Source organism: Drosophila willistoni (assembly GCF_018902025.1).
Source record: "Drosophila willistoni isolate 14030-0811.24 chromosome XL unlocalized genomic scaffold, UCI_dwil_1.1 Seg142, whole genome shotgun sequence".
NCBI lineage: Eukaryota > Metazoa > Arthropoda > Insecta > Diptera > Drosophilidae > Drosophila > Drosophila willistoni.
Genome location: NW_025814053.1, coordinates 8,242,958 through 8,268,979, shown reverse-complemented (window position 1 = coordinate 8,268,979; position 26,022 = coordinate 8,242,958). Strand labels below are relative to the sequence as shown.

The window sequence follows — 26,022 nt, the reverse complement described above, 5'->3', positions numbered from 1 at the left end:
GAGGTAGCGAAATGTCCATCATATGTGATATTTTCTTTTTGTTTGCAAGTTATGAAGATATCTCAAGGTTTTTCCGATAATTTGTGTGATAAGACATTCAGTGAAAGTGTCTACATCAATAAAAGGCTAAAGTTGTAGAATGTGTTGAGAAAGACTTTTATCACACACTATTTGTTGACTTGTACAATCAAATTTTTTGGGTTTTAACACATCAGGAAACACAACAACAAACAACCTCGAGTATCATGATTAATGTTAATTATAATATATATTTTATTTATTATTATTTTTTTGGCAGACCAAACAAATCACAATTGTGTCTGTTGCCCTATCAAAGCAATTATAGCAAATTTATGTGGTAATTTTTTTGGATTGACTGATTAGACTAGGTATATCATTTAATATGTACAGCACAGCCCTACCCTGACATATATAGCCCTACCTGATTTTAACTGAGTATATTTGTATGTATTTACAGTCTGAACTTAAACATAGAACAAAAAAATTGGAAAAAAAAAATTAAGTAAACTAATAAGTAGCCTCAGGCATTATCCCAGTATCTGTTGTGTTTGTTCCTCTGCTAGATCCTCTTCTAGTAATTCATCCAAGGATTGCTCCTCTTCTAGATTACCAATCGTTTGCTGAGCACCATCATTCAAATGAATCCACACATGCTCGACATTTTTACGCAATTCTGAAGCGAATCTCCATATGCTACGATCCTCGACCAACTCAGAGAGCTCATAATTCTTGTCCGGTTCGCGATAATGCTGCATTTTGGCATGTTCGGTGCTGACAGTTCGTGGCCTGCAGCCACCTGTTATCCATTTCAAAGTGAAATGATTGTGTAGCGTTATAGATAAGTTTGTGTTATGGAAGCATTTTGTGGCTTGGCCAGGACGTGAGAAATTCCGATGACGCATCACATGCTGGAGAACATAGAGCTCTTCGGATTGTTCGGCCTCTTCGTGATTGGTGGCATCGCCCACAACCTTGCTAAAGTAGGAGTTAATAAAGCAAAATGCCACAAAACCTTTGGGACACTTTGTCGATGGTTGGCTCAACTCGATTTCCATTGTTGTCTCTATGACCTGCTGCCAGTTGGTCAGATCGCCTAGGGGCAACATCACCTCATCTATATCCACATTCAGAAGGTAATCATGACGATACATATTGCGATAGAAGCAATCATTGTAGGGTATTAGCTCATTCAGACGTTTGACCAGAAGACGTTGTTGGAGCAGCATATGTTGATAGTGCTTCAAGCGGGGCATACCATTGGCCATGGTCAAAGGACGCAGCTCCAGGAAGCCCTCATGCTGATAATAGTCCAAGACCCGCTGCACTGACGGATGCACATCGTACATGTAGGCATAGATGCGTGTGGCGCCCATTAGACGTTGCATTTCAAACCACTCGATAAGACGTTCCGACAAATCCACATAGGGGAAATCAAAGCCCTTAACACAGACCCCAAAATTCAGTGTTTTTGGACTGGTCATTGTTGTATTCGTATCATTGTTTGTATTATCATTATCGTTATCCGTTTTCCGCTCATAGTGCACTCTAAGCGAATTGGTGGCCTTCTTGCATTGATCGGTAACTAGAGACACTGTTCTTGGTATGGCATCGATTAAGTTTGGGGGCATCTCTTTGGGCAATGGACAACTGAGTAAGTGGGGATAGCTCAGCTGAGGTTTATTTCCCCACCCCTTCACCCACACGCTGACAAACTCGGTGACATTCACGATCATCGGTTGGCTATGATTGTCGTACCACAGATGACAATATGTTTGTGGGAAACCCTCACCGATTTGATTCGCTGTGCCCAGCACTCTCACTCGTGGGCCTTCGGCGTCATCGTCCCGTGTATCCAAGTAGGCAGCATACAATCGAAATGTGACATTTGCATTCAAGAAACTCTGCCAATATATGTTGTACAATTGCAGCTCCAAGGGATCCGGATAGGGGGCACAGGTTTTATTTAAACGATACGTTTTCGGTTTGGCCTGATAATACCAATATTTATAATCCACTTCGGGTAATTCCTGTTCCAATTGTAAAACTAATTGCTCATTGACGGGCTCTTCAACGTACTGAACGGCTGGCGGCGTCACCTTATTAATTGTAGGAGACGATGGGACAGCTGCCTTAGCTCTGTATGACAGCAATTCATCCTGCAACTGCTGCCGTGTGTCATGGTGACCAATATTGATCACCAGCAGCAGGGCAAATAGTGCCAGAAATACCAAAATAGTTGCTTTGGCAAAACCACTTCTTAGTGTCATGACGGCTAATAGCAAACTAGAACGCCGGTAGCATTACCATAACTGGTATATGTATTTTGGCCACCAATCTAATCAGTTTGATAAAGAACCATCTTATCTGGTGTACTAGACTGGCTGTGAATGTAGCGAAAATGATAGAGGTAACACATTGTCTTGGTAAGTCATCATTATCCCATATATGTTTATAATAAAATGTTTTAAAATATCATTATCAATCAATTCAAATATCTTTAAATTCTTGCATAACCTAATAATTAAAAATCAAAAATAATATATATAGGAATTTGCTTCTTTTTTTTATATGTTGTCATATCGGTCAAATATGTATGACGTTATTTCGTCATCAATGAAAATTCATTGTACTCATATCGCTTATCAGTAAACCAATAAACGATAAGGGTTTTCTTCAATTGAGTACGTAACAGATAAATTAATTTCTTATCCGCCATTCGATTTGGAGACACTCATATGCGTAGTGTGGTGGACAAGGGTATTCAAATGGTCTGGTCCATGGGCCTTTTCTCAAGTCGATTTATCAGTATTCCCTCGATAAGAAACACTAGCTACGCCCATGACTGTAGAATTCCTAGAATCTAATTGATTAATGATTTATTTGTGCCATTTTTTATGGGCTTATATACAGGGTATACGGAATCGATGAATGGAAAGATTTCAAATTTGGTTATAATTAAATTTGAAACGATTTTTATAAGGTTTTAATCATGTTCACTATAGTCCCGATAATTTTCATTAGGCGCACATATTATCAAAGTCAATCCTTTTAACAAAATTCAATTCAATTTGAAATAAAACAGCCAAGTTATAATGGGGCTGGTAAGTGGGGCTAACGTTTGGTTTGTATTGTTGTGTACAAGAGCGAGCTAGACTTTATTTAAGTCTTTTGCAATTCTTTTAAAGCTCTACCTATTCCATTATTCGAAAAAGAATCAGACATTCGTTTTGGAATCTACTGTTGAATAGCCTTAACTATCACAGACTATCACTGAGAGATTATTATACCATGCACTTATGGGGTGAAATGTTATTTTAAAGTCGTCAAAGTGTATGTAACAGAAGGAAATAAGAAGGTTTTTTCGACCCCATAAAGTATGTACATATATTCTTGATCAGAATTAGCACCCGAATCGACTAGATCTTGGAGTATATGATAGATAGGGCCATCAAACTTGGTATATAGACCCATGAATGATCTAAAAATTGCTACACCAAAATCTGTCACTAATATCAGACAACATGTCAAATTTCAGCAAAATTCGACTGAAAATAGCCAAATTATGTCGATAAAGGTTCTTCAAAATGTAATCGATAGTAGAGGAGTTGACAGTTGTAATAAAAAGCGAGGTAGCGATATATACTTGCTAAATAGCATGTCGGCTAATTACTTCATTTAATGTGCGATTCTTGTTTTCCCTATCTTTACTCTTGAGAAAGAGATAGACGAAACAAGTAGTTCACATGGACATGAGTAGAATGGCAAGAAAAAAGCATTAAGGTAATTGAAATTTCCAAGAGAATTTGGTTCCTGCCAGCAAACTACACATCATGAGGCACTTTCACCCACAAATGCCCATGGGGCTACATTGTTTTTGTTTTTTTTTTCTTTTTTTGTACTATTATTATTATTATTATTATTATAACTTTTTAAGTACATACATATATTTGTATGTATTTTTTTGCCATTTTTGCAAGTAATTTAAAAATAATTTGATGTTGTTCCGGATGGAAAGAAGTTTGCTTTATTGACATTGTCACCCTCTACCCAGGCAGCCAGCACCTGAGGAGAGAATGGACCACAGGAATAAGGGCAAAGGCGATAGCTATGGGGACAGTAAAGGCAATGGCAAGTAGGACAAGGAGCAGGGATGATGATGACAACCGACAACCGACAACGACAACGTCGACGACAGGATAATAAAATTGTGAAACAACTTTTTAATGAGAAACACTTTTTGCACATTGCATTGCCTGGAGAGTTGGGTAAATTGTTGCCTCTATTCATGATGATGATGATGATGGTGGTGATGATGGTGATAATGGTGATGAGGATGAGGACCAAGACCGAGAATGGCTGAGTAAATGATGAGCTTGATGAGGTAAAGTAAATGTTTTCGGCACAGCATTGAGTTTATAACCAGCTACCGAACAGATTCAGATAGTTGAAGTCACAATGACAGATGAAAAATAATCATTGCAAGAATATCACAAAGTTCCTCTTTAAGTAACTGCCATGAAGGTATATGTTGTTGGTCTATCAAGCAATAACAACTTTAATTCAATTGAAAACTCAAGCAACTGCCAACAATTAAAAACACTTTGAGCTTGCATCTCTTACATAAGCATACACAACTAAATTTCCCCGCCCCGCACTCAAAATAGTTAAGGAGTTGCAATGTTTTTGGGTATTAGATAAAGTTTGCTTAACTGAACCACTCGACTCATTATGAAAGTATATCTAAAAGCTGGCTAACCCTTGACCAATTGCCTAAAGCCTTTTTCTACAAACTCCACTCACACTTGTTGCTGCCAACGATACTTCATGCACATAGCCTTTTTTATCTGCCACTCACTTTTCCTCATTGATTTTCCTGGACTGCATAAAACTTTTCGTTTCCCAAAAAATAGAAAAACAGAAAACCCAATCCGAAACCGAAACCGAAACCAAAACCAAAACTCCAACCTATCCAAGTCTAAGGCAACCGCCAGCACGTCAACAGCTTTTGGTCTACAATTAACTATGAAAATTTTACGCCGCACTGGAAAAACTGCAATTTCAAAAACTTTCTATACATATACATTCATACATACATACCTACCACCTACCATTTCTTTCCTTTCTTTTTTTATTTCTCTCTTGCCTTAATTGCCCAGAAAAGTAACACAAATGAAACGCATCGACGCTTAATTACTTTTGCTAAATGGCCATGGACTTTTGTCGACGACTGTGTTAGGTAAACATTTCTAGGGGGTGAGCCAAGCCAGAAGAAGGATCCAAACTTTTACCTAATGCGGGTAGATTTGCATCGAAAAGGTTTTAATAGTCTTTGCCATCTTTTCCAATGAAATCTCAGCGAAATTGATTACAATGATAAGAATAAGAAGGGCAAGAATTAATTTTATGTTTAAATACCTGTATACCCTATAAATTGCAATGAATTATTGATTGTCATATATGTACAGATATAAGCTAAGTCGATAGTCTGTTCACTTTCAAGTATTTCTAACAAATTTGAAGCTCTTAAATAGGGTATCCCCAATTCGCTTATACAATTTAATGTTGGCATATTTTTTCAGCCAATTTGATTGCTGCATGGACGAGAGCGTTGGTAGAAAGGTCCTCCATCTCCACGATTTGACTTTTGTCGACGTCACAATTTGAGAAGTTTTTACCTACCACCCTCATCGCCCTACACCCTCCCCGCCCACAGTTTGAAGCCGTCGCATTGCAGAAAACTTGGGCCACAAAAGTTCTGTAGTCACACACACACACACACTAAAACACACGCACATACAAACAGACTGTGGGTAAATGCAAGTTTTTGATTAAAAGCCTCTCACACTCTGAATCTTTAGCACTCTGTTCTCTCTATATATACCTAGCTTCTGCCCTGTATAGAAGCCTTTCTGGCCGCCTGGCAAAGTTTTCCACTAGGAAGCCGGTAGAGAAAATTGTTAATTGAATGCATTTGGGACGAACGTTGCAATATTTGCCTGTGTGTGTGTGTGTGTGTGTGTGTGTGCGAGTGCGTGATATCAGAAGGACGCAGTAGAAATAGCAGCAGTTGGTCCTGATGAACGCTTTGCAGTCAGGTTTTTTTCTTTCTAATACCCTTACACAGTAGGGTATTTCACATTAATAGTCATTCGGTAAACTACCGAGCAGTAAAGATAAAAAGAGACAGAGGGAGATAGAGGGACAGAGAGAGAGAGAGAGAGAGAGAGGGCTTAAGAAAAAAATACTTGAGATTTATGAGCAATTGTTATCAAATTTGATTGCATTTTGACTAGGGTATGACTATTTCGCATTGTTTTCCGGTTTTTTTTTGTTCTTTTTTTATTTTTAAAGTAATAAATGGCAAAAGTCGCAGTGTGAGAGGTGAGAGGAAATCATGGTATATTTTGATATTTCATTTAAGTTTCTTTCGACTTTCGGACATTTCAATCAATTCGAACATTCTACAGTAGGCAGTTTTGTTAATTTAGCAGAATGCAATTGGGGGTGAATGCATTTCTCTATGGAATATACCAAAAGTTAAGGTGGGTATTCGGGTCTATTCAGTACACCAGAGAACAGAAATAAATGCTAATATTGAATCCTGTGAAACGGTTAACTCCTTTATGGCTCGCCTGCTGTCTGCTTCCTGCTGTTTGGCTACTATGTACAGTAAGTCATAAATCTTTTTGGCCTGCAAATGAACTTGATCTATCAAAATGTTGGTCAAATTAAATTTTCTTTCGCCTTTTGGTTGGCAGCGTCTTCTTCGTCTTCGGTAGTCAGCCAACCAGCTGGCAAGTAATTCGTCAAGCTGCTATGTTAAGACTGCGACTGCGACTGCGACTGGGACTGGGACTGGGATTGCGTCCAGGACGAGCAACTGAAACTGGGTGTTAGCTTTGTCTGCTTACTTGGTGGCTGCCTTTCATGTCAACTGCATTTTTCTTTTGCCATGTTGCCTTGGTGTTTTGCTAGCCATTTCTTTTACAATTTTCTTTCATTCTTACTTTGCTTTTTTGTTACTTTCTTGCTTCTTTTTTTTGTTGGAGTGCCTTAAACCACTTAATGGGTTTTTTTTTCTGCGTCCTTTGGCTGGATGCGGGAGGTTGGCTGGCCAAGAGTGTGGGAACTATTCATGCGATGCAGCTTTCTTGTAGCTTCATTCACAAAGACTTGCAATTCATCAAATCTCGTTAGCTACGGCTTTTATAGAAAATCTGCAGCTGGTTTTGCCTTCCCTATCTTTCTACCTCACTCGCTCTCCTTCACTCTATCTCTCTCTCTCTCTCTTTATACATATATATATATATATATATATATATATATTTCTATTATTTTTTTGGGATAGGATTTTTCTTTTAGTTGCACTTTAGCCAAGTGAAAAGACGCCACGCCCAATAGACAAGCACACATAGGCGTAGTTTGGGGGGTGAGTTCGTTACAATAAATTTATAATTTTGTCTCATTTGAATCAAATTAGTGACAGCATAAATTTGTGGAAATCGAAATTTAAATCTTCTTTCCATCGACTCGATTTTAAGTCGTTAAATCGTATATATTATATGCTAAAAGCAGATAAATATATTTCCCAATTATTTATTTTTCCTTGCAGAGCCCCCCTTAAATTAGATGCTGCCTACGCCCATGCAAGAACAATATGAGAAATTGGAATTTTCGCTCCTCCTGAAGCTGCAGCTGGTGCAGCCCTTTGTGTTGGCTTTAAGACAGCTTTTACTCTAATGCGTTATCTTTAAGGGCTTCCTCCTGTCTCACCGCACTTCGTGATGCCTTTCAAAGATTTCTATAAAATTAAAACTCTATGCCTTCGAATGAGTGAATCCTTTCAAGGGCTACTACTATCAAGGATAACTTTTCAAGAGGAACTATAAGTTTTTGTACTTAATTTAAGGACACTCACAACAAACACTGTAACAAAAAGTAGTGTTGGCCCGAATGAGTCATTCTCTGTTTCACTAACTTTTTTAGTTGCTCACTCAGTTATCTAATATGTATGTATGTAGCTACATAATAATAGCTAACATACAAATAAGAATATGATTGAATTGCATGCACTGAGCAAATGTATACGGGCCGCATTATTCGAGTTTGATTATTTAATGTTAGCAAAATGTTTAGATAAACTTGAAGCGTAATAAAAAAATTAAAGAAGTAAGTCGTCTCGCCGATTTAGGTATACCATGCAACAAGTGAAACAACTATGTATACTAAATTTATAAGACCAAGTGAATGAAAATCTGTAGACTATCTCCCTTACTCTTATTAGCACACAAGCACTTAAGCGCCGCCACTGATCAACGGCCAACTTCGACCTTATGACCCACAGAGTCCAAAATGTTTATAAATGTTTTGGCTATTTCATGGTCGATTAAAATGAATTAACATCAGCAATAAAATTGATGCTGGTCAAGAATATATATATGTCCTTCCGCCTGTTACATACTTTTTGGCAACTTTAATACACCATTGCACTATGTGTGTGCATGGTATAAAAACTATTAATACCAAAACACAAGATGTCATAAATATAACATAGATTGGTTACTATTTTGAGAAAGCTTTAGGCATAACGAAAGCTAACGATCATTTTGAACGATTTGCCTAAAACTAGGCAATTGAAATCGAGAAAATAAATATAAACTTTTTGGTTTTTAGTTATTTATTTTGTTGTTGTTTGCAATAAAAAATGAAAGTAAACAAACCGCCTTTAAAGTGGCGGGTGTATGTACATCTATGGCCATTCGGGTGAAGAGATGCGGGGGTTGCGGGTTTGAATTGAATTTTCCACAGTTTTTCACAGGCAACGTAATGAGCTCAGTGGAAATGAGGAACAAAAAAACACGAAGGCCTTGACTTTGGAGCCAGTTAAACTGGCTCTCAGTTAGTTAACCATTTCCAAATGTCTGACTGACATGAACAAACCACCCGAATAGAGTTTTCGAGGAAAAGCCACAAAGCCAATAGCCAATAGCCAATAACGAAGTGCAGGAAGTGAGTCCAAGTGATTCCAATGGCTCGCCTCACAGCATTGGGCATAGCCGTATTACTCCATTCGGTGATGGGCGTCTCGTACTACTTTCTGCTGGGCAAATGCTCACCGGCTCCAATGCTGGGCTGTTGGCTCTTCTCGGCCTGCATTGTGACCGTATTGCAAGCGATTCATATATTTCCCGATTGGTGGTACACCAACTATTCGGCAACTCTCTTTGAACTGACCACGGAGACATTGGTATGCTGCCTCACATTGGATCTGATGCTAACGAAACTTTGGTGCCGCATCGAGGGACTATGTCACTGTGCCATTGTCGGCATACTGCAGCCCTTGATCACCGAAGATGACACCTATGCGGCATGGGAATATTGGTTACTTGGCCTCACCACAAGTGTGATCGGTGCTTGCCTCCTATGGTTCACCCTATGGGCCACTGCCTTGCCCGCCAAGATGTGGCATGGCTTTGTCGTGTGGCGTCAGCGTATAACAAGTTTGATTGATGGGAAACTCAGTCAATTGGTATTTGCTCAGCGGGAGAGTACCAGAAGTTATCACTGCAGTCGGCAAAGTGAAGTAACCCTGGCTGGCTAACAATGAAAATTACAAAATTCAAGTAAATAATTACCAAATATAGTAAGCGAAAAGCAATCTCTAAGATTCCAGTTGTTAACTTTTCAGTGTGGCTTTTCTAAGAATAAATTTTTTGTTTTAAAATCTATTCACCAATTGTTCTTACTCCATCATATTGGCCTTGATATACATTTGTCAAAACAGTTTCCAGGTAGTTTAGTCACATTCAGAATTATCCCTCATATCAAACTATACATACAACAACTCTCCAGCTAGCAAACACGACAGAAATATATATATATATTACTTTCCATTCCAAATTACAACAGCAAGTTAGAGTTCAATTAGTTTTTTTTCCAAATTGTTAACATTAAATGTCTGCCAAGAGTGGATCCAACGAACTAAGCCCAGACGAGAGGGCTCTGGCTGGTGTTAATTTGTTATTGAAAAGCGATTACAAATCGCTTAAAGAATTGCGTAATGGAGCGGTCTGGTGCCATCTGCTCGATCGGATATTGCCGGGCAGTGTTCGTCTGGAATTGGTTAGTGAATATAGCACTAATCTCACCGACTGGCATGCGAACTATCATCTGTTGCACACCTCATTGAGGCAGCTGCACATACCAATGATCCTTCGAGTACACGAAATAATTGATGGCGATGCTGAACAAACTATGCATTTAGTTTATTCCTTTCTGGAGCTTTATGTGCGTAAGGAAACTCTGGGCAGTCAGTTATCGCTGCCAAAGAAGTCGGATAAACTGCTGCCACGAATAGGCAGTTCCTGTTTCGTACTCATTCCGAAATTGAAAAATATCCTAGCAATTTTCCATGACGAGAAGGTGAAGCAACACCAAATTGAGCAGGCAGAAAATAATGATGAAAAAGAAGTGACAATTGCTAAAATAGTGGAAAAGCAGCCCAAGAAACGACCTTGGCTATTGGATCGAGCTGGATTCTGGTCAGCGACCAGTCGGCGTAGTTGTTTTCTACCAAAACGTTTATTCACAAAAATAGGAAAACGCATGGCGGCAGGACATCAGGAAGAGGAGGAGCCATTGCAATTGCAAGTGCAACATTTGTTGGGACAGCAGCATTCGCAGATTATGCCAAGTGAAACACAAACAAGTCGATCTGAACCCGATGGACAACAAGTCCTTGAGACACAGCCACAGCAAAAGCAACAAATTGTTTTAAAAAAAAAGCCTCAAATCGATAAGTCACTGGAACGGCAGCTAATTCAAGAATGTTCTGAACTGGAAAGGGCCGAGCTATTCATGGAACGTCTTTGGTTACAATGTCGCGAAAGGCGTAAACATGCCCATAAGTATATAACTTTTTGTCTGGCTTTTCCATCTGCAGTTTATCTCATTCCAATTTGTTTCACCAACAGCAACAAGAACAACACGAAATGGCAACTTTAATTGCCATAACATCGAGGTGTGAAGTGAAGTGTGCCACGAAAAGGGGTAAGCATTTTCGATTTCGATTTTTCTAATTATTGCTTATGAAATTTAAAGTTTAATATTCTTGAAAATATGCCAATTCGGTTTGTTGGCTTTCTGGTCCGGGTCATTGTCAGGTATGTGTAGTTGAGGGAAGGCAGAAGGCTTCCTTGCGACTTCTGTTCTGATCAACGCCGAGTTAAAACGAGTTAAACATCGTTTGTCTGTCCTTGTCCGTTTTAATATTAGGTGTAGTACTTGTTAATGTTTTAAGTATGAGTAGCATATCTGTAATTGTAATGTGTTTCCAGCTGCGAAATCAGAAGAGTGTCCACTTTCTGGGCTGCGAGTTCTTTTTTTTGTGGGTTTATATTGTTTCGTTTCTTAGTGTCCGATTTATGTCCTGAGATCCCGGTTTTTTATTTCTTGGTTCATTTCTTGGACTTTAGCTCCACGTTGTTGAATCTATGTTTGCGGTTTTTGTGCCATTCGAACATTTTCCTTGATTTACAACAGATGCCGGCAATTGCTTCCTTATAAACGATTGTGCTTCCTTACAAGTTTGCATAAAGCCAATCAAACCGTAAAATCGTTATAGCGGGCATCCACTGTATATTGAAATCTGTCAGAGAAGCGCGCATTGTTCTGATATCGATTTTTGTTTTCTGCATGAAATAAATCGTGGTTTCTGTCTTAAACTCTTATATAAGTTTTGACCGTATTGATGATGGAATCCTGAGGGTGTTTGTAGTTAAAATTGATAACACCATGTAACAAGATTTTTGACCATGGGTTGTAATTGTTATTTCCTAGTCAGTTAGGTATAGTATAGAAAACAGCTATTGTCCCAAGAGAACTTTGCTTTTGTGACTATGGCACCAAATTTTCGAAAAATACCTTAACGCCTATACTTATGTACATATATATTACTATGTAACAGAACACAATCTCATTGTCCTGGTGACAAAAGCAAAGTTTCAAAAGCAAGGTTTCCATACTTTTAAGACATAACAGACTAGGAAATAACAATTACATCAAAAGGACTGAGACATTTTTTGTAATTCGTCCATGTTTTTATTGTCCATTCTTCATACTATTGTGTCCGTAAACTCCATTGTAAGTTGAATATCTTTAGTGTTGTCCTCTTAATTTGGTCCTTCTTCATTAGTGGTCTACATATTTGCTGAGCATTCTTGTAACTTTGAAAAAAGAATCAAAAATCCCATAAGTCACACACATTTTCTAGCTGACAAGCAACAACAACCTAATGAATTTTGAATTCTTTTTATTTTATATATCCATTACGAGATTTTTGATGGATTTTTTTTGTTAGGAAATTAAATCAAAGAAAAGCTTACGCTTTTCTCTCAAAACAAAATGATGTTCTTAAACGAATCATTGTTAAATCCGTAAATAAGCCTTATTTACACATTTTGGCCCATTGTTAATTGAATGCTGGTGATACCAATTAATAAATGTTTTATTGGCTAAAAGGAAGAAAACGAAAGAAGAAAAGAGAGAAAAAACGACAACTGGAAAAGCATTTTCCAGAGCTTTTTGAATGAAAACAAACACAAAACTAAAGCGAAATGAATCGAGTGTGCCGAAACCCGTTTAACCGTATCATAGACAAAATGCGGAAGACACTCTCAGCTCTTTGGCTAATTGTGGGCCTCGAAAAATGTTTCGGAAGACGGAACCAAGCAACAACTACACACACACATACATGTAAATACATGAAGAAAAACCTCAAAAGGAGCCTCTCGCCACGATGCGCGTGTTAAACTTGAACTTGAATTGATGGCCAAAATGCGTTGGGCACATGCAACAATTGAATTTTTTTTTGTTTTTGTTTGTTTCTCTGCGTTTTTTCAATCATTTTGTTTGCGTTTTGCCTTTGATTCAAAAGAATTGGCCAAGACACGACGATGTATTTGAGTTTTGGTTTTGACACACACACACGCACACACTGGCAAATGCCTTTGTCTAGAGTTGCAGAAAGAGCGAAAGAGACAAGAGTCTAACCCAGGTTGGATGCAGTTTTTCATGGCAATTGAGGAAAATTGGCAACTTGCCGCCAGGTTTTTCACTTGCTTTCTGTGTTTTTATATTTTCATTCGCCTCTCTCTGCTATATAAAAGCCAAGGCACTTCATTTCAGCAATGTTAATCAAAGCGCGTCCGTTGTCCAGGCTTCTCCACGTCCAACATACTTACAACATAATAAATATAAACACACCAACAAAAAAAAAAAAAACAAAAACGACAACAAACAAAAACCAAACAAATTAAAATTATAAACAATAAACCCCCCAAAGTAAAGGTGATTTTGTTTTTGTTTAATTTTTCTTCATTTTTTTTTTTTTTTGGTCCGTTTGTAATATATTAAAACATAAACCCAACAAAAAAAAGAAACACAAAAAACCTAATAATTCAAAGCAAGTGAAAGTGAAATTCGGCGATATAAATCAACATCAGATTAAAGTGGGAGGTGACTCTAGACTAGACAGTTTTTGTATCGTGTTTTTTATAACTTCTCGGAAATTCATATTAAGTAATAAGTATCTCAAATGTTGGAGGCACACTTATCCTTATCCTTGAACGTTACAAAGCCTTCGCAGATCCATTTAATGTTATTTTATTTAATCATTTACATTTTTTAATGCAGATGCCGCGTTACTTTTTCCATTGCCAGCTTTTGCTGTTTGTGTTGATGCAATTTGTACAATCATTGCCAGTATCCAATCCGGAGATATCCAACAAGGTGACAAATTCGGTTAATAGTATCCAAGTGCAGCAGCAGCCACAAACATCGAGCGGCAGTCAAGATCTTCATCTGAATACGCTGAGTGCGTTTGCCAGCAGCTATGACCAGGCTCAGCAGCTGCAGCAACAACAACAACAACAACAATCCCTACCAATTGAGTCCGGATTTAAGCCATCATACAAAATGCCCGAAATGGAGACCAACTTCACACCCATGCAGACAGCTGGCACTCCCAGTGTGGCCAGCTTGCCATCGACGCCCATGCTAATGCAATATCTGCCAGCTCAAACCCTCCAGGATGGCAGCGGGGCCGTTCAGTATCTGCAGCTTATACCCACCAGGCCGATTATAGTGCCAATTAGTCCATATTTGGCAGCAGCAGCAGCCTCAGCAAACAATGGCAATGCGGCTCCATCTTCACCACCAGCTGCCCCATCCCTCACACCGCATGCAAATGCTCAGCCGGATTATAGCGGACGCAATGCCGCCGTCCTCAGTGTATCGCCGTCCATCAATTCTGGTATTGGCCTTCACTATGGTTCGCTGCATCATGGCTATGCCGGTTCAATATCACCAGCGGCTGCTTATCGCAACAGTTATCGCATCAATCGTGAGGCCAAGGACAAACACTTCCCTCCCGCCTTTACACTGAATCTCAATGAATATATACCGAGTGCCACGCTCCTTGGCGGCTCTTCAGTGGGAGGATTGGGCGGAGCCAGTCATGATGTAACCGCTGCCAGCTCAGCTTCACACCCACATACTCACATGTATATTAGAGCCAGAACAACATAGATTTCTAGCATCAACAAGTCCAAGCCAAAGGTCATATTAACCCATGTTTACAATTGTTGTTAATCCTTTTGAATAAAATGTGCTGAAAGAATTTCAAACCTTGACCAAACCTTGCCACATAGTGTGACCATAGCATAAGCGGGTATTGAAACTTTCATTGGTTTAGGTTGGGGCTGAGTTTCGTCTGAATTTTATAGGTATATACATATCTCTAGAGTCTAGACTCATAGCTGAAATTTGTTAACAAGGTTTTGTAAAAGAAGTTTTAAGAATGTATCACACACAAATGACTGTAAGATAATTTCTGTAAACAATTTTCACACCCATTTCTGAATGACTCGACATGTGTATAAAATTTTTAAATATTTCGTATCACACAGCTTTATAATAGGCCTCTTACGCATTTGGCCAACCACCCACAACTGGTGTTAGGGCATGGTTACCACATAGATTGTTTATTTGGCCAGCATAACATGAACAAATAACAAGAAACAATCCAAAGAGACAAAAATAAAGGCCTAAACCAAATCCGAGTCCAAGTCCCAGACACTTGACACACTCAACAAGGTCATCCATCGTTGGCGTCAACTTGAGAATGCATTTGCATTGTCTCAAAGTTTTGCGCTTGTGTTATTTATTTTTTTCTTTTGTGAAAGTTGTAACCAAAAAAAAACAAAAATTTCACGCCCCACCGGAACTGACTAAGTAAAACCAACACACACACACACACACACACATGTGTCCAAATTCAGACTCTTTACTTTTGACCAACCTTGGAGTAGGTTACATCAGAGTGCGACACGATGTGGAGAAAGGAGAAGATGGCTAGGGGAACGGACAAGAAGGTAAATTCCCCAACCCCAAAATCATGCCCTATACCCTCAAGCCATTCATTTGTCTAATTGTCACATTTATGACAAATTCATTTTGACATTAACTAGCCGAAACTGGAAAACTTTAAATTTGTTTTCAACTCAACTCGCTTTCATTACACCCCAAAAAACAAAACAAACACACAAACAAACAAAAAACCAAAGCCAAAGCAAAACAAAAAAAAATAAAACGAGGCGATGAAAAAAATCATTTGAAATTAACTCATTTTAAAAACCATCAAACAAAAATTCAATCAGTACCCCCCCACCACCACCCAACCCATCCGTCTTCGATTCAATGAAGGGAGATGACGAGGGGTAAAAACTATTATCATATTGAGAGCAAATACCCTAAAGGCGAATTTCATACATTTCAGGGCAACGAATTGAAGTTGCCCTTGCCAATAGGACTCATTTCAAATTGGCCTGGCTAAAACATTTTATTCATTATCTCAGTATTTGAGCTAAGAGAGGTTTAAATGGAATAGGAATGGAAGAACGTTCACAATTTAGTCCTGCGAAATGAATTAATTACCTACTGAAATTCAGAACTTTTCTAGATTACATAACCAACCATTAAAACCATTAAAAAGAAAGATAAAGTGGAAATTAAAAACCTTAAGTATTCTAATTGCTTTTCGCGTAAAAAGTATTGATTGAAGTTTTGTCTAAGACAACTAAATTTAAATATATTTATGTATGTAGGTACATAGACAATCTAACCCAGTTTCAAGTATTGGTACTCTCCACAAGCATGCAATAAACAAAATGTTTATAACAATTTAAATTTACTTTTCAAGCACTTAACCTTTCATACACTTGTGCCTCGCCTCCAGGGCGAATGACGATGACGATAGTCATAGACGATGGATGACGCCCTGCAGCGTTGTGTGGCTGAAACACTTGTAAGAGCATTGTAATGAGATTTGAATGGATTTGCTCTGTCGATGGGTCTGTCGGTCAATGATTATTTTGGTGCACTTGCGTCTCCCTAGGAGTTCAGCGGAAGTGAACGGTTATTGATGCTGACTCTGGCAAGAGGAATGGCTCGGGCATTAGGTGTTTGTTGACCACAAGACCATATGATGTAATACCCTTTCTATACATACCCTACAAAACCAGGAAAAGACTTAAAATGAGCAAAAAATAGAACTAGAGTCTGAAATTGAACTCTGAAACATTAGAATGTAAGAAACTCTACTCCCTACTTAGTTTATTCGGGATTAATCGATATAAAGAGCCTCTAATCTGTTTGGTGGGGTTCCCCCAGTTATGTATATGAAAGGATACAGAGTATCTTCTGGTCGTTCATCTTCATTTCTTTCACATGGATAAGTACGCAAAATGCGTAAATTAGCTTGACTGCGGTTTGGTTTTTTGACTGGAATTCGAAATGATTTCAATTTCAAAGCTCTTTACTTTCCTTTTTTTCTCCACACATTTTCAATTTCAATTTCAATTAATTGCCTCACTCAACACTTTAGCTTAGTTTTTGGTTTAGTTCGATTCAGTCAATCCTTTTGGCCAATCGTCGCTCATCTGCATCTTTCCCAATGGCAGGTGACCACCAACCATTGCTAAGGCGATGGCCAAGGAGGTGGAGAGAACTAACTGAACCAAATACAAAAGCAACAAAAACAACAGAAACAAAAGTGCTTACTATGCTTTTTGTTGTTGTGCTGCTGCTGCTGCCGTTGGAGCTGCTGTAGCCGTTGTTGTTTTAGTTTATGTTTTTTTTTTTTTGGTTTTTTGGTTTTGGTTTTTTGTGATGTTTTTTGGGTAGGTATAAAATGTTGTGGCTAAGCTCGACTCTGTCGCAGTTTGCCTCACTCGACGGTCGTCATTTGGTCGGTTTTCCGTTTCGGTTAAGAAAAACACATCTTTTTTTTATGAGTTGAATGGTGAATGTTGTTTTCTGGCCAACAAGTAAACCAGTGAACAAGTGTGTTGTATTAATGTTGGATGTTTCTTTGCTTTTTGCACTATAATTAAACCGTGTAAATTCGCTAAAATGGTGCGTAAATTTCAAAAAAGAAACAAAATGTGCCTTGGTTCTTCCGTTAAAGTTTCAATTTAAATTTGTTAAGAGAAACTTTTTTTTTTTGAAATATTTAATCCCCTGCAAACAATACGATTAATTGATTGACAACAAGTATTAATAACTTATCATCAGGTTATGTAAAAGTTTTTGTTATTTTATTAAACAAAGGGAACAACAAACCAAATATATTTTGAGATTTTTCTTTGCATAAGTTTTGAAATTTGGTGACAGTTTTGTTGCATAAGAACTTTCTACAGACTCAAAAATGTAATCTCGTTGGGTATTATTAGTAAATAGCATAATTTATATATACACCTAGACCTCGCTTTGCGTCGTTTCGTTTTGCGTTTTTTCGAAGTTGCGTCGCTGCTTTATTAGTACTAATTATCACTGTGCGTTGTTATATTCTCGTTGTTGCGTTGATTTGAGTTCGAGTGTTTAACTTTTTTTTCTAAATCAGACATTGTGGCAACGCCAATACCAACTTTTACCAACATTGCCTTTGAATTATTGGCTGTTTTACGTTTTTCAACATTTACATCTAGCTTACCTACTTCTGTTTATAATTGCGTCTTGCTATCAAAACTCGGGGAAGGTTTAGTAGAAATGTTCGTAGAACAGTGTTTAACCTCCAAACAAATTTAAAAAGCGATGGGCTTGATTGACCAAGCAATGGAGAATTTTTATAAAAAACGATCCTGACAATGACAGAAGTTTTAAGGTATCCCAGGCGGTAGCTGCAAACATCAACTGATACAAAGAAATTTATTTAAATTTACAAAAAAAAGCTATTCACCAAACTCTGGACAAATTTTTGGCGAACGAAGCTACTAAAAACTCATAAAGATAAAATAATTGAATAGGTTATTTTGATTTAATGGAAGTAGTTTTTTTTTTATGAATGAATGCAATAACATTTTTGTTTTTAAAAGTTTACTTTGTTCAATTTTTCTTTCTAGAAATTAGTATTTTCATAGCCCGGGAACCTATCTTTGATTTTTCCATGGTTGCCTATAGAAAATCTTAATTCACTTTGCGTCGTTTCATTTTGCGTCGTGTTTTTTTGGAACGTATCCCCAACGCAAAGCGAGGTCTAGGTGTATATATATGAAGGGTTTTTATATGTATTAGGTAGAATAAATATTTTGTATTCGAAGGGTATTTAAATATTCTAGACATTTTGTTATCTAAATTTATAGATAGAATAATTTCATTCATATACCCTAAATTGATGGCTTAAGGAAACAAATATTGTCAATCATAAATGCAATAATTCCATATATCATTTAAACCTTTTGGCTTAACTATTGATAATCAAATATATCTGAAGGGTTTAAAATAAATGAGGGTAGCCACAACTTAATGCACGATTCATTACCCAATTCGTTCCTAGTCAACGCAATTCTTCTTAATCTTTTTTGGGGTTAATGACTTTTTTCACAGGGATTGAAACATATTAAGAAAGATAAGATGAAGAAGATTTGTGATAATGTAGGACTGATATATCTACACCTGAAGGAGCTGAGATATGTAGGTGCAGATATTTGGATTTTATAATAAGAGCTTGTGCCTTTAGGGGCTGTCCCTTTGCAAAGATCCTATCGACTATTAAGAAGACTAAGCATTAATTCTACACAAGACAACAAAGTCTCAGTTTTCCTACTGTTGTTTGTGCTTATCCCGAATTTCCACTCAGTATTCCTTTTTGCATCAGCTTTAGTTCTTAAGAATAATAAGCTAAAATAATAACCTTTGAACCGCTCTTTTTTTAATGTTTAACTTGGATAGATGAAAGATAGTCATATCTTCCGATGTAAAACTTATTCCTCAAAAACAAAAACAGATTGAACGACAGTTAAAAGAATTTAAAATCTCATTTTTTTTCCAAATTCTTTGACTTGGATGCCATTTTGACAACGACCTAATTTATTGTGACTACATAAGAAAGTATAGAAGATTTTCCGTCAAAACCATATATTTTAAATAAATATTGAATACAAAATGGCTTATTTTTCCTAATTGACGTTTAAGGTTTTTCTGTTAAATACTTTTTTATATATTTTCTAAGCTTATTGGAATTGGAATTGAATTGGTTTAATTCAAAATGTCTTTTTTAATATAAACTAGATTGACACTTGACCTATATAAATCAAAACGAAATTAACTTTTTGGTGCAAGCTCTTGTTGCATTTTTCTAGAATTCTAGAAACTGACCCACCATTTTTTTTTTGTATTTTGAGAATGCCTTCCCAATATTCAATATGAAAAATATGCATGGATATATAATTTTGCAATGCATTTGCCTTGGAGTTAACTTCTTTAGAATGGCAAAGTTCTATTGTAATGATTGGACCTCCCTAGTAATTGCATTGGCATTCACATACGTTTGATTGATCGACATTGCCCTAGCCCCCTTGAAGTTCATTCTTTTGTCCATGTCAAGTTTGTATCTTGAGTCTTTTGTTTATCTCTTTGCGTGTGGTTTATTTTTTGCCTTGCCAACGCAAACAAACGATTACAAAGCATCTATCTTAAAGCCCATCATTAGCTGGAGGGGGTCATTAATCAAGCTGCATTTGCATAGTGTGTTTAATTTTAATTTTTTTTTTTTTTTGGTTTTCCTTTCTGTCTTCTCAGTTTTTGGCAAGACAGATTCGACCTGGGCAAATCATTAGCAGACTACCACAAATAATTACACACCAAAAGACCAATCTGGCTCACGCATCGTCAATGCGGCTCAGTTTTATTTTGAAATTGGCTATGATTTTTCATCTCTTTTTTTTATTTGCAACTAGTTTTGCCGCATTCGCATGGCATCTTTTTGGCCAGCCAAATGCAGTTTATTGCAATTTGGAGATGGTTTCATTTATTTTTCGTTTCTTCTTATATATCGTTTCTTCTTCTTATAGTATATGTACATACATATACCCACTCGATTCCATTTACTGTGACGCAACTTGGCCACTTGGAATTTTCGCAGCTTAAATATGGCATGACAAATGGCCGTTAGTAACCGAACCAAGTGAAGATTTGTATATCTTTTTTTTCTTTTTTTTTAGAAAGGCATCTGCCAGGTTATCAATAGTGGCCTTGGGTCATTTGTCTAAAGTTGTGGTAAAGGGTGGGGGTGTGGGGAGGTGACAAACTAAACCCACCCACTATATACTTGCATGCAAAATTCATTTAACTCTTTTTTGAGCATGCAAATATATTTAATTAAAGAAACCTTAGAAATAAGAAATAAGTTACTTCTGCTTTAAGGTTGCAATTGCCTCTGGAAAGAATTTAGCAATCGAATTCAGAGAGTAACCTACATAATTAGACAGCCAAACTGCTTTACAATATCTTTTTCATTAGTTTCTATTTGTTTTAAGGTTTCAAATTAAAGAATAAAGAGTAAAATTATTCATTCTGATAAAGAAGAAGTAACAAAGTTCATTTATTTTTAGTTAGAGTTCGTATCAATGTCAGTTAGTAACGATCGATTTAATCAGAGTAGATAGTAGTAGTTACCTTAGACCAAGTTTTTATTATCAGATTTGGATTGAGTAATCACATTTTACTCATCGAAAGCTCCATTTTAATAATTATTATGAATTTCATTTCTTAGGATATCATTTTTTCTCTTATCACCAAAAAAAAGGATTCACCCAAGGAATAAAAAGCTATAACTTTAAATCTTATAAAAATCAAATACTCATGCTCCACCGACGTATAGAATGGGGAGAGTCCCCGTGGATGAATGGCCCAAAAAATCGTCATACTAACATAATGCCTTATTAAACATTATTCAAATTACTGAGCCGAAAATCTTGGTTCTTGGATCGGACGCTCCTTGAAAATATTTTCTATATCCATCGATCCATAACCTTACGATATTAACCTGCAAAGGTAACCAAACTTCGCCATGGCTAAAGGAAGTTTGGACAAATGCATCTGCATTTTGTAGCTAATTTTCTCAATTTTAATTGTCATTAGAAACTTGAATCTGGTCAAAGGCCAAATCAATTTATAAGTCGTTAGAATTGGATTATTCACTTTGGGGATATTACTTTTTGATCAGCTAGTAATTAAGCAGTCAGTTTTGTAAATGCTTCCTGGAGATATTTTCTGAAGACACATAAACTCGTTGACCTTTTTATATGTTTCTTACTTAACAAATATTTGTTTAAGAATTCAAAAAAATTTCTTTTACTGTTCAAGTTAAATAGTATTTTAGAATTCATTAATATGAAAAATTCATCATTTGATTTGACCCCTAAATGATTATTGGGGATAATTAAGTATCTCTAGCAAGGCGTCTTAGCAATATTGAACTCAGGAAACACTTGTTAAATAATTGGCCCAAACGGAGCAGTTTTATGGTTAGATGTGATGACAACATTTGTGGTACATCATCTTAATAAAAGTTTACTGAATTACAGGCAAGATCGGAATCATCATTAATAAACTTTATTCAGTCGAAGATGCTTTACTCTATGTGTTGCATACTTCCCATCAAAATCAAAACACTCGTCTTACAAGGGTATACAAATTTGAAAGCTATAAACCCTGTAAAAAAATGAACGTTTTTACAGTTGTCTGGATTGCTTTTTATTGGTCATTAATACCAAACAGTTTGCTAAAGAACTGCAATTTACTTATGTAATACTATATTGCAAAGTCAATATACATATATTTATCTCTATATATATCTCTATATATATATATATATATATAGTTTGTAAGTTTCCTTCTTTATGTGATATCTTTATTTTTAAAAGCTATTCGCTTTAGTTATCAGATTATTTATGTCCAAAATTATGTCCGTAACCCTGATAAAAACTAGTACCTAGTAACAATTAGTTACTAGTTTCCCTCAGGGTCATGTTTGGTCAAACGTTTCACTTATCGCTTTTTAGAAATCTACTTAAAGTTTATTAAAAGTTATTCAATAACAAAAAAAAATTAAAACACTCCTCCCATTAATTTGTTTTTTGTTGTCATTTCGAACCAAGCCCACAAAACGAGAAAAAAAAAAGGAAAAACAAAAAGACAGAAACCAATTAAACGCATCACTGGGCGCTAAGACGATAGGCGTGGCATGGCAAGAGGCCTTTCACCACACATAAAAAACAAAACGAAATCCCCCCCAAAAAAAAAATTATGAACAAAAAGCAAAACATAAAAATGTATCAAGTTGTTACTTCATTTTGCACCTGCTTCAATTTTTTATATCCGAGTACACATGTCCAATCCCCTTCTAATGACCTATCGTACCCTCTCACTTTTTTCACATTTCTATTGCAGCTCGTCTGGCCACATCTTTTGATTCATTTGCTGGCCCTTAATTTGGCTTGGGCCGTTTTAGCACCACCGCCCCAAGGCTACGACGATGACATCACTCCCTTGCCGCTGCGCCTCGAGGATCTGGAGCGAGAGCAAGAGCAATTTCAAGTGGACCTGAATCGTCCTCCCCTGCTGCCCAATCGCTATGAATGGCGCCCCAGTGTGGCAGCCAGTGTTCCACCCAGTTACATTCAAGATGCTGCCCAGCGAGAAATCGCCAGGGAGAGGGAGAAACTGGAGCAACTGCATCAGCTGCAGCAGCAACACAAACACCTAAGCGCCGGCTATGCATTTCCCGGCCAACTGCCGGCAAATCTCTTCTTTGTGTAAGTCCAAGCTCGAAACCAAAGCTCCCAACCAAAAACATCAAGTTTAAGCTTGAAAGCTGCTTGATAAACGAATGACTGAAGACACGAACCTTTTTCCATAATCATAAAAGTTTCAAATGAGTGCAAAACTTAACTAGTCGACATAGATTTGCTTATAAAGCTAAGTAATATGTTGTCGATCCAAAAAACAAAAAATAAAAGTTTATAAGAAACAAGTCATGTTAAATTGGACATCTATCTATGTGACTATGGACATATGGAGCTCGATTTCAGAATCTGAAATTCAGATCGGACCGAAAATTATAGCAAAAAGAAAAACATTTCAGCTTAATACAATTTATTAGCCCTTATTCACAGATAATATTTAGAATCACGCCTGTTCTCGTTTTCGATTCCAAATGTTTTTGTCGCAATCGGATTTCGCTTCCGATTCCGCTTCAAATCGTTTGCCTTTAAGTCAATGGAATGAAAAGTAATTGCAAATTTTCTTAGGATTTCATGAAAATTATGGATTTTCAATTTTAAAACAAGTTTAAAACAATCTAAGTACTAGTGGATAATTCCGTTTTGTACCATAATTTACAAAAAATATTCTTAGCAGGCAATAAAAAAACCTATGACAGAAGTCGAAATTAAATTGGCCTGTTCTTCTTTCCTAAAGAATCTAATGCGAATTCTAATACAATTTTTGATGATTCACAATAAACGACAAATAAAATTTATTAAAAAAATTTCTGACCAATTTTATAGAGGGTATAAATATATGTTTCAAAATTCTAAAGGAATGAAATTTATTTGCCAGGACAACAATCAAATTTGTTTAAAAACCATTCAAAATTTAAATAAAAAGTTTTTTTTCACAATACACCTAAATATTTATAGAGATTGGCAACTCTGTAACCGGGCATAGTGGACGAAAATGTTTCAAACTTAGATTCGATTGAAATTGCACCGAAGTCTATCTAATTTTATCCGATTTTTATGGAAAATATTTCATTTAAAGGGAAATTCAATTCACTGTCTTTCGTAGTTCAGGTGTAGTTTCACTTTATAATCATTTTATGTCGTTAAATAAGGAAAATCAGGAAGACCAAAACAAATACATACAAAATTGCATTTTTAATTAGTTCCAAATTGGATCCTGGGGTTAAATTGTTTACAGTTTATCTTAGTTTAGTGTACAGTCAATTTTTATAAATTTCAAAATGTGTCTGTTTTTGCCAAGTCCAAATTTGGGGCTTTTTGTCAAAATTCATTATAGAAAAAACCATTAAAGATAAGCCCACAAACTTTACGGTACATCATCTTAATAAAATGCCCAACTTAACGCTATAAATTAACAAACATGAAAACTTTTCACTAGACTTATATACAAATCAAATGAAATCAGAATTTAAGGTGAAAAAATGAATGTCTCAAACTTTTTGTCGCCACTGTATATTGAATGGATCTCAAATAATTTTCCCAAATTTGTTCTCCACCTAAACTTAAGCACCAGTTATATATATCTATGTATATATGACTTGACTGGAAACTACTTACTATAATTCTTCGTATAGGAAAACTTTAAGTATCATTGATTGAACGCAATATTCACACATTTCGTTAATTTGAGTGACGCAGTGAAATTGCAGTGATTTGCAATGTTTAACTGGAAAATGAATAGTTTAGTCAATGCCTTTAACAGAATTTCAACTAATTTGCAAATAGTTTGTTGTAAGAGAGAGAGAGAGAGAGAGAGAGAGAGAGAAAAGGGGAGAGATGATGAAATGGATTGAAAATTTCACTCACGATTGCTGCCGCCGTTGGCTTCCGACAAATGAGATTCAATTGGATTAATGGCAATTAGACTAAATCGCTTGGCAATTCTCTTTTTGTGGCTCACTCTAACTAGCTAATCTAATCTGTCTCTATCCCACAGTACGCCCACAGCAGCAACGACAACATCAACAGCAACAATACCAAAAGAAATTGCCTCAACCGTCTCGACGAGGCTGCTAAAACCGATTGTGCCCTATGATTTGGATTTGCAATTGAATGGCATACAATACTTAACAGGAAATGCCCTAACATCATTGCCATCCCCAGGACCGCCGCCGCCACCGCCTTCGCTACGACCACGCCCAGTACGACCACCCTATATCTATGCCCAATCGCCAGCTACTTCGAGTCTATATCAACAATCCAAACAATTCGCCTACGCACCGCCAGCACAAAGAAATTATGCACCAAGTCCGAGGATTCCCTTACCATATCCACCCAGTTTTATAAGCATCACTACCCGTCGTCCTGGTCCAGGAAGGGGGAATTTCGGTTATACTCAATACCAGAAGCCATTCCGTCCCTCTCAGCCGGATCCCACACCAGATCTATTCGCTGGCCGTGAGTCCAAGTCATTGCTGGATTCTTATATACCCAGTTGGGAGGTTCTTCGTATCCTGCAGCAGCATCAATTGCCATCATCCTCATCATCGGCATCATCCTTATCCCCATCGCCGAGTCACACCTTGGCCTATCCCATTAACAATTTAAGATTGTTCAAGCGGATGTCCGCCAGGGTAGCGAATGATTCGTCGGGCAGAATTGTGAAAAAGTCCTTAACTCAGTCACTGGACAAGACACCAAACATTCCGACATAGATCATAGTTTAAACCCATATCAGTTTGTTATTTTTTTGTACATTTATTTTAAATATAAATATAAATATTTTATTTATTAAATAGAAGAAAAACGAGTTAGTTTTACCTTTCGAATATCTAACAAATGTTTCGCTTGATAAGCAGATAAAAGGATATTAAGAAGCTCTTCTATTTCTTTCGATTGTTCACTCATGTGAATAAGTAAG

The 26,022-nt window shown here is 36.9% G+C and overlaps 4 protein-coding genes across 5 annotated transcripts; 3 read left to right on the top strand and 1 right to left on the bottom strand.

The window, feature by feature from the left end:
• Positions 1–255: 255 nt before the first annotated feature.
• On the bottom strand, positions 256–2,288 carry LOC6644832. The gene has a single exon (XM_002067288.2). The coding sequence runs from the start codon at positions 2,286–2,288 to the stop codon at positions 549–551; it is 1,740 nt and encodes a 579-aa protein (XP_002067324.1). The 3' UTR covers positions 256–548.
• Positions 2,289–8,905: 6,617 nt separating this feature from the next.
• On the top strand, positions 8,906–9,749 carry LOC6644833. The gene has a single exon (XM_002067289.4). It carries the CDS (start codon positions 9,050–9,052, stop codon positions 9,620–9,622), a length of 573 nt encoding a protein of 190 aa, XP_002067325.1. The 5' UTR covers positions 8,906–9,049; the 3' UTR covers positions 9,623–9,749.
• A 66-nt stretch (positions 9,750–9,815) lies between these two features.
• Positions 9,816–14,711, top strand: LOC6644834 (tyrosine-protein phosphatase 99A). Of its 2 annotated transcripts, XM_023176987.2 has the most exons (3): positions 9,825–10,928; positions 10,995–11,070; positions 13,714–14,711. In XM_023176987.2, the coding sequence occupies exon 3, from the start codon at positions 13,714–13,716 to the stop codon at positions 14,605–14,607; it is 894 nt and encodes a 297-aa protein (XP_023032755.1). In that variant the 5' UTR covers positions 9,825–10,928; positions 10,995–11,070; the 3' UTR covers positions 14,608–14,711. The 2 variants fall into 2 exon arrangements, with proteins under 2 accessions (XP_023032754.1, XP_023032755.1); XM_023176986.2 differs by lacking the exon at positions 13,714–14,711 and having other exon boundaries at positions 9,816–10,928; positions 10,995–11,065.
• A 699-nt stretch (positions 14,712–15,410) lies between these two features.
• LOC6644835 lies at positions 15,411–25,816 on the top strand. Its single transcript, XM_002067291.2, has 3 exons — positions 15,411–15,452; positions 22,810–23,174; positions 25,099–25,816. Exons 1-3 carry the CDS (start codon positions 15,411–15,413, stop codon positions 25,814–25,816), a joined length of 1,125 nt encoding a protein of 374 aa, XP_002067327.2.
• The last annotated feature ends 206 nt before the right edge of the window (positions 25,817–26,022 follow it).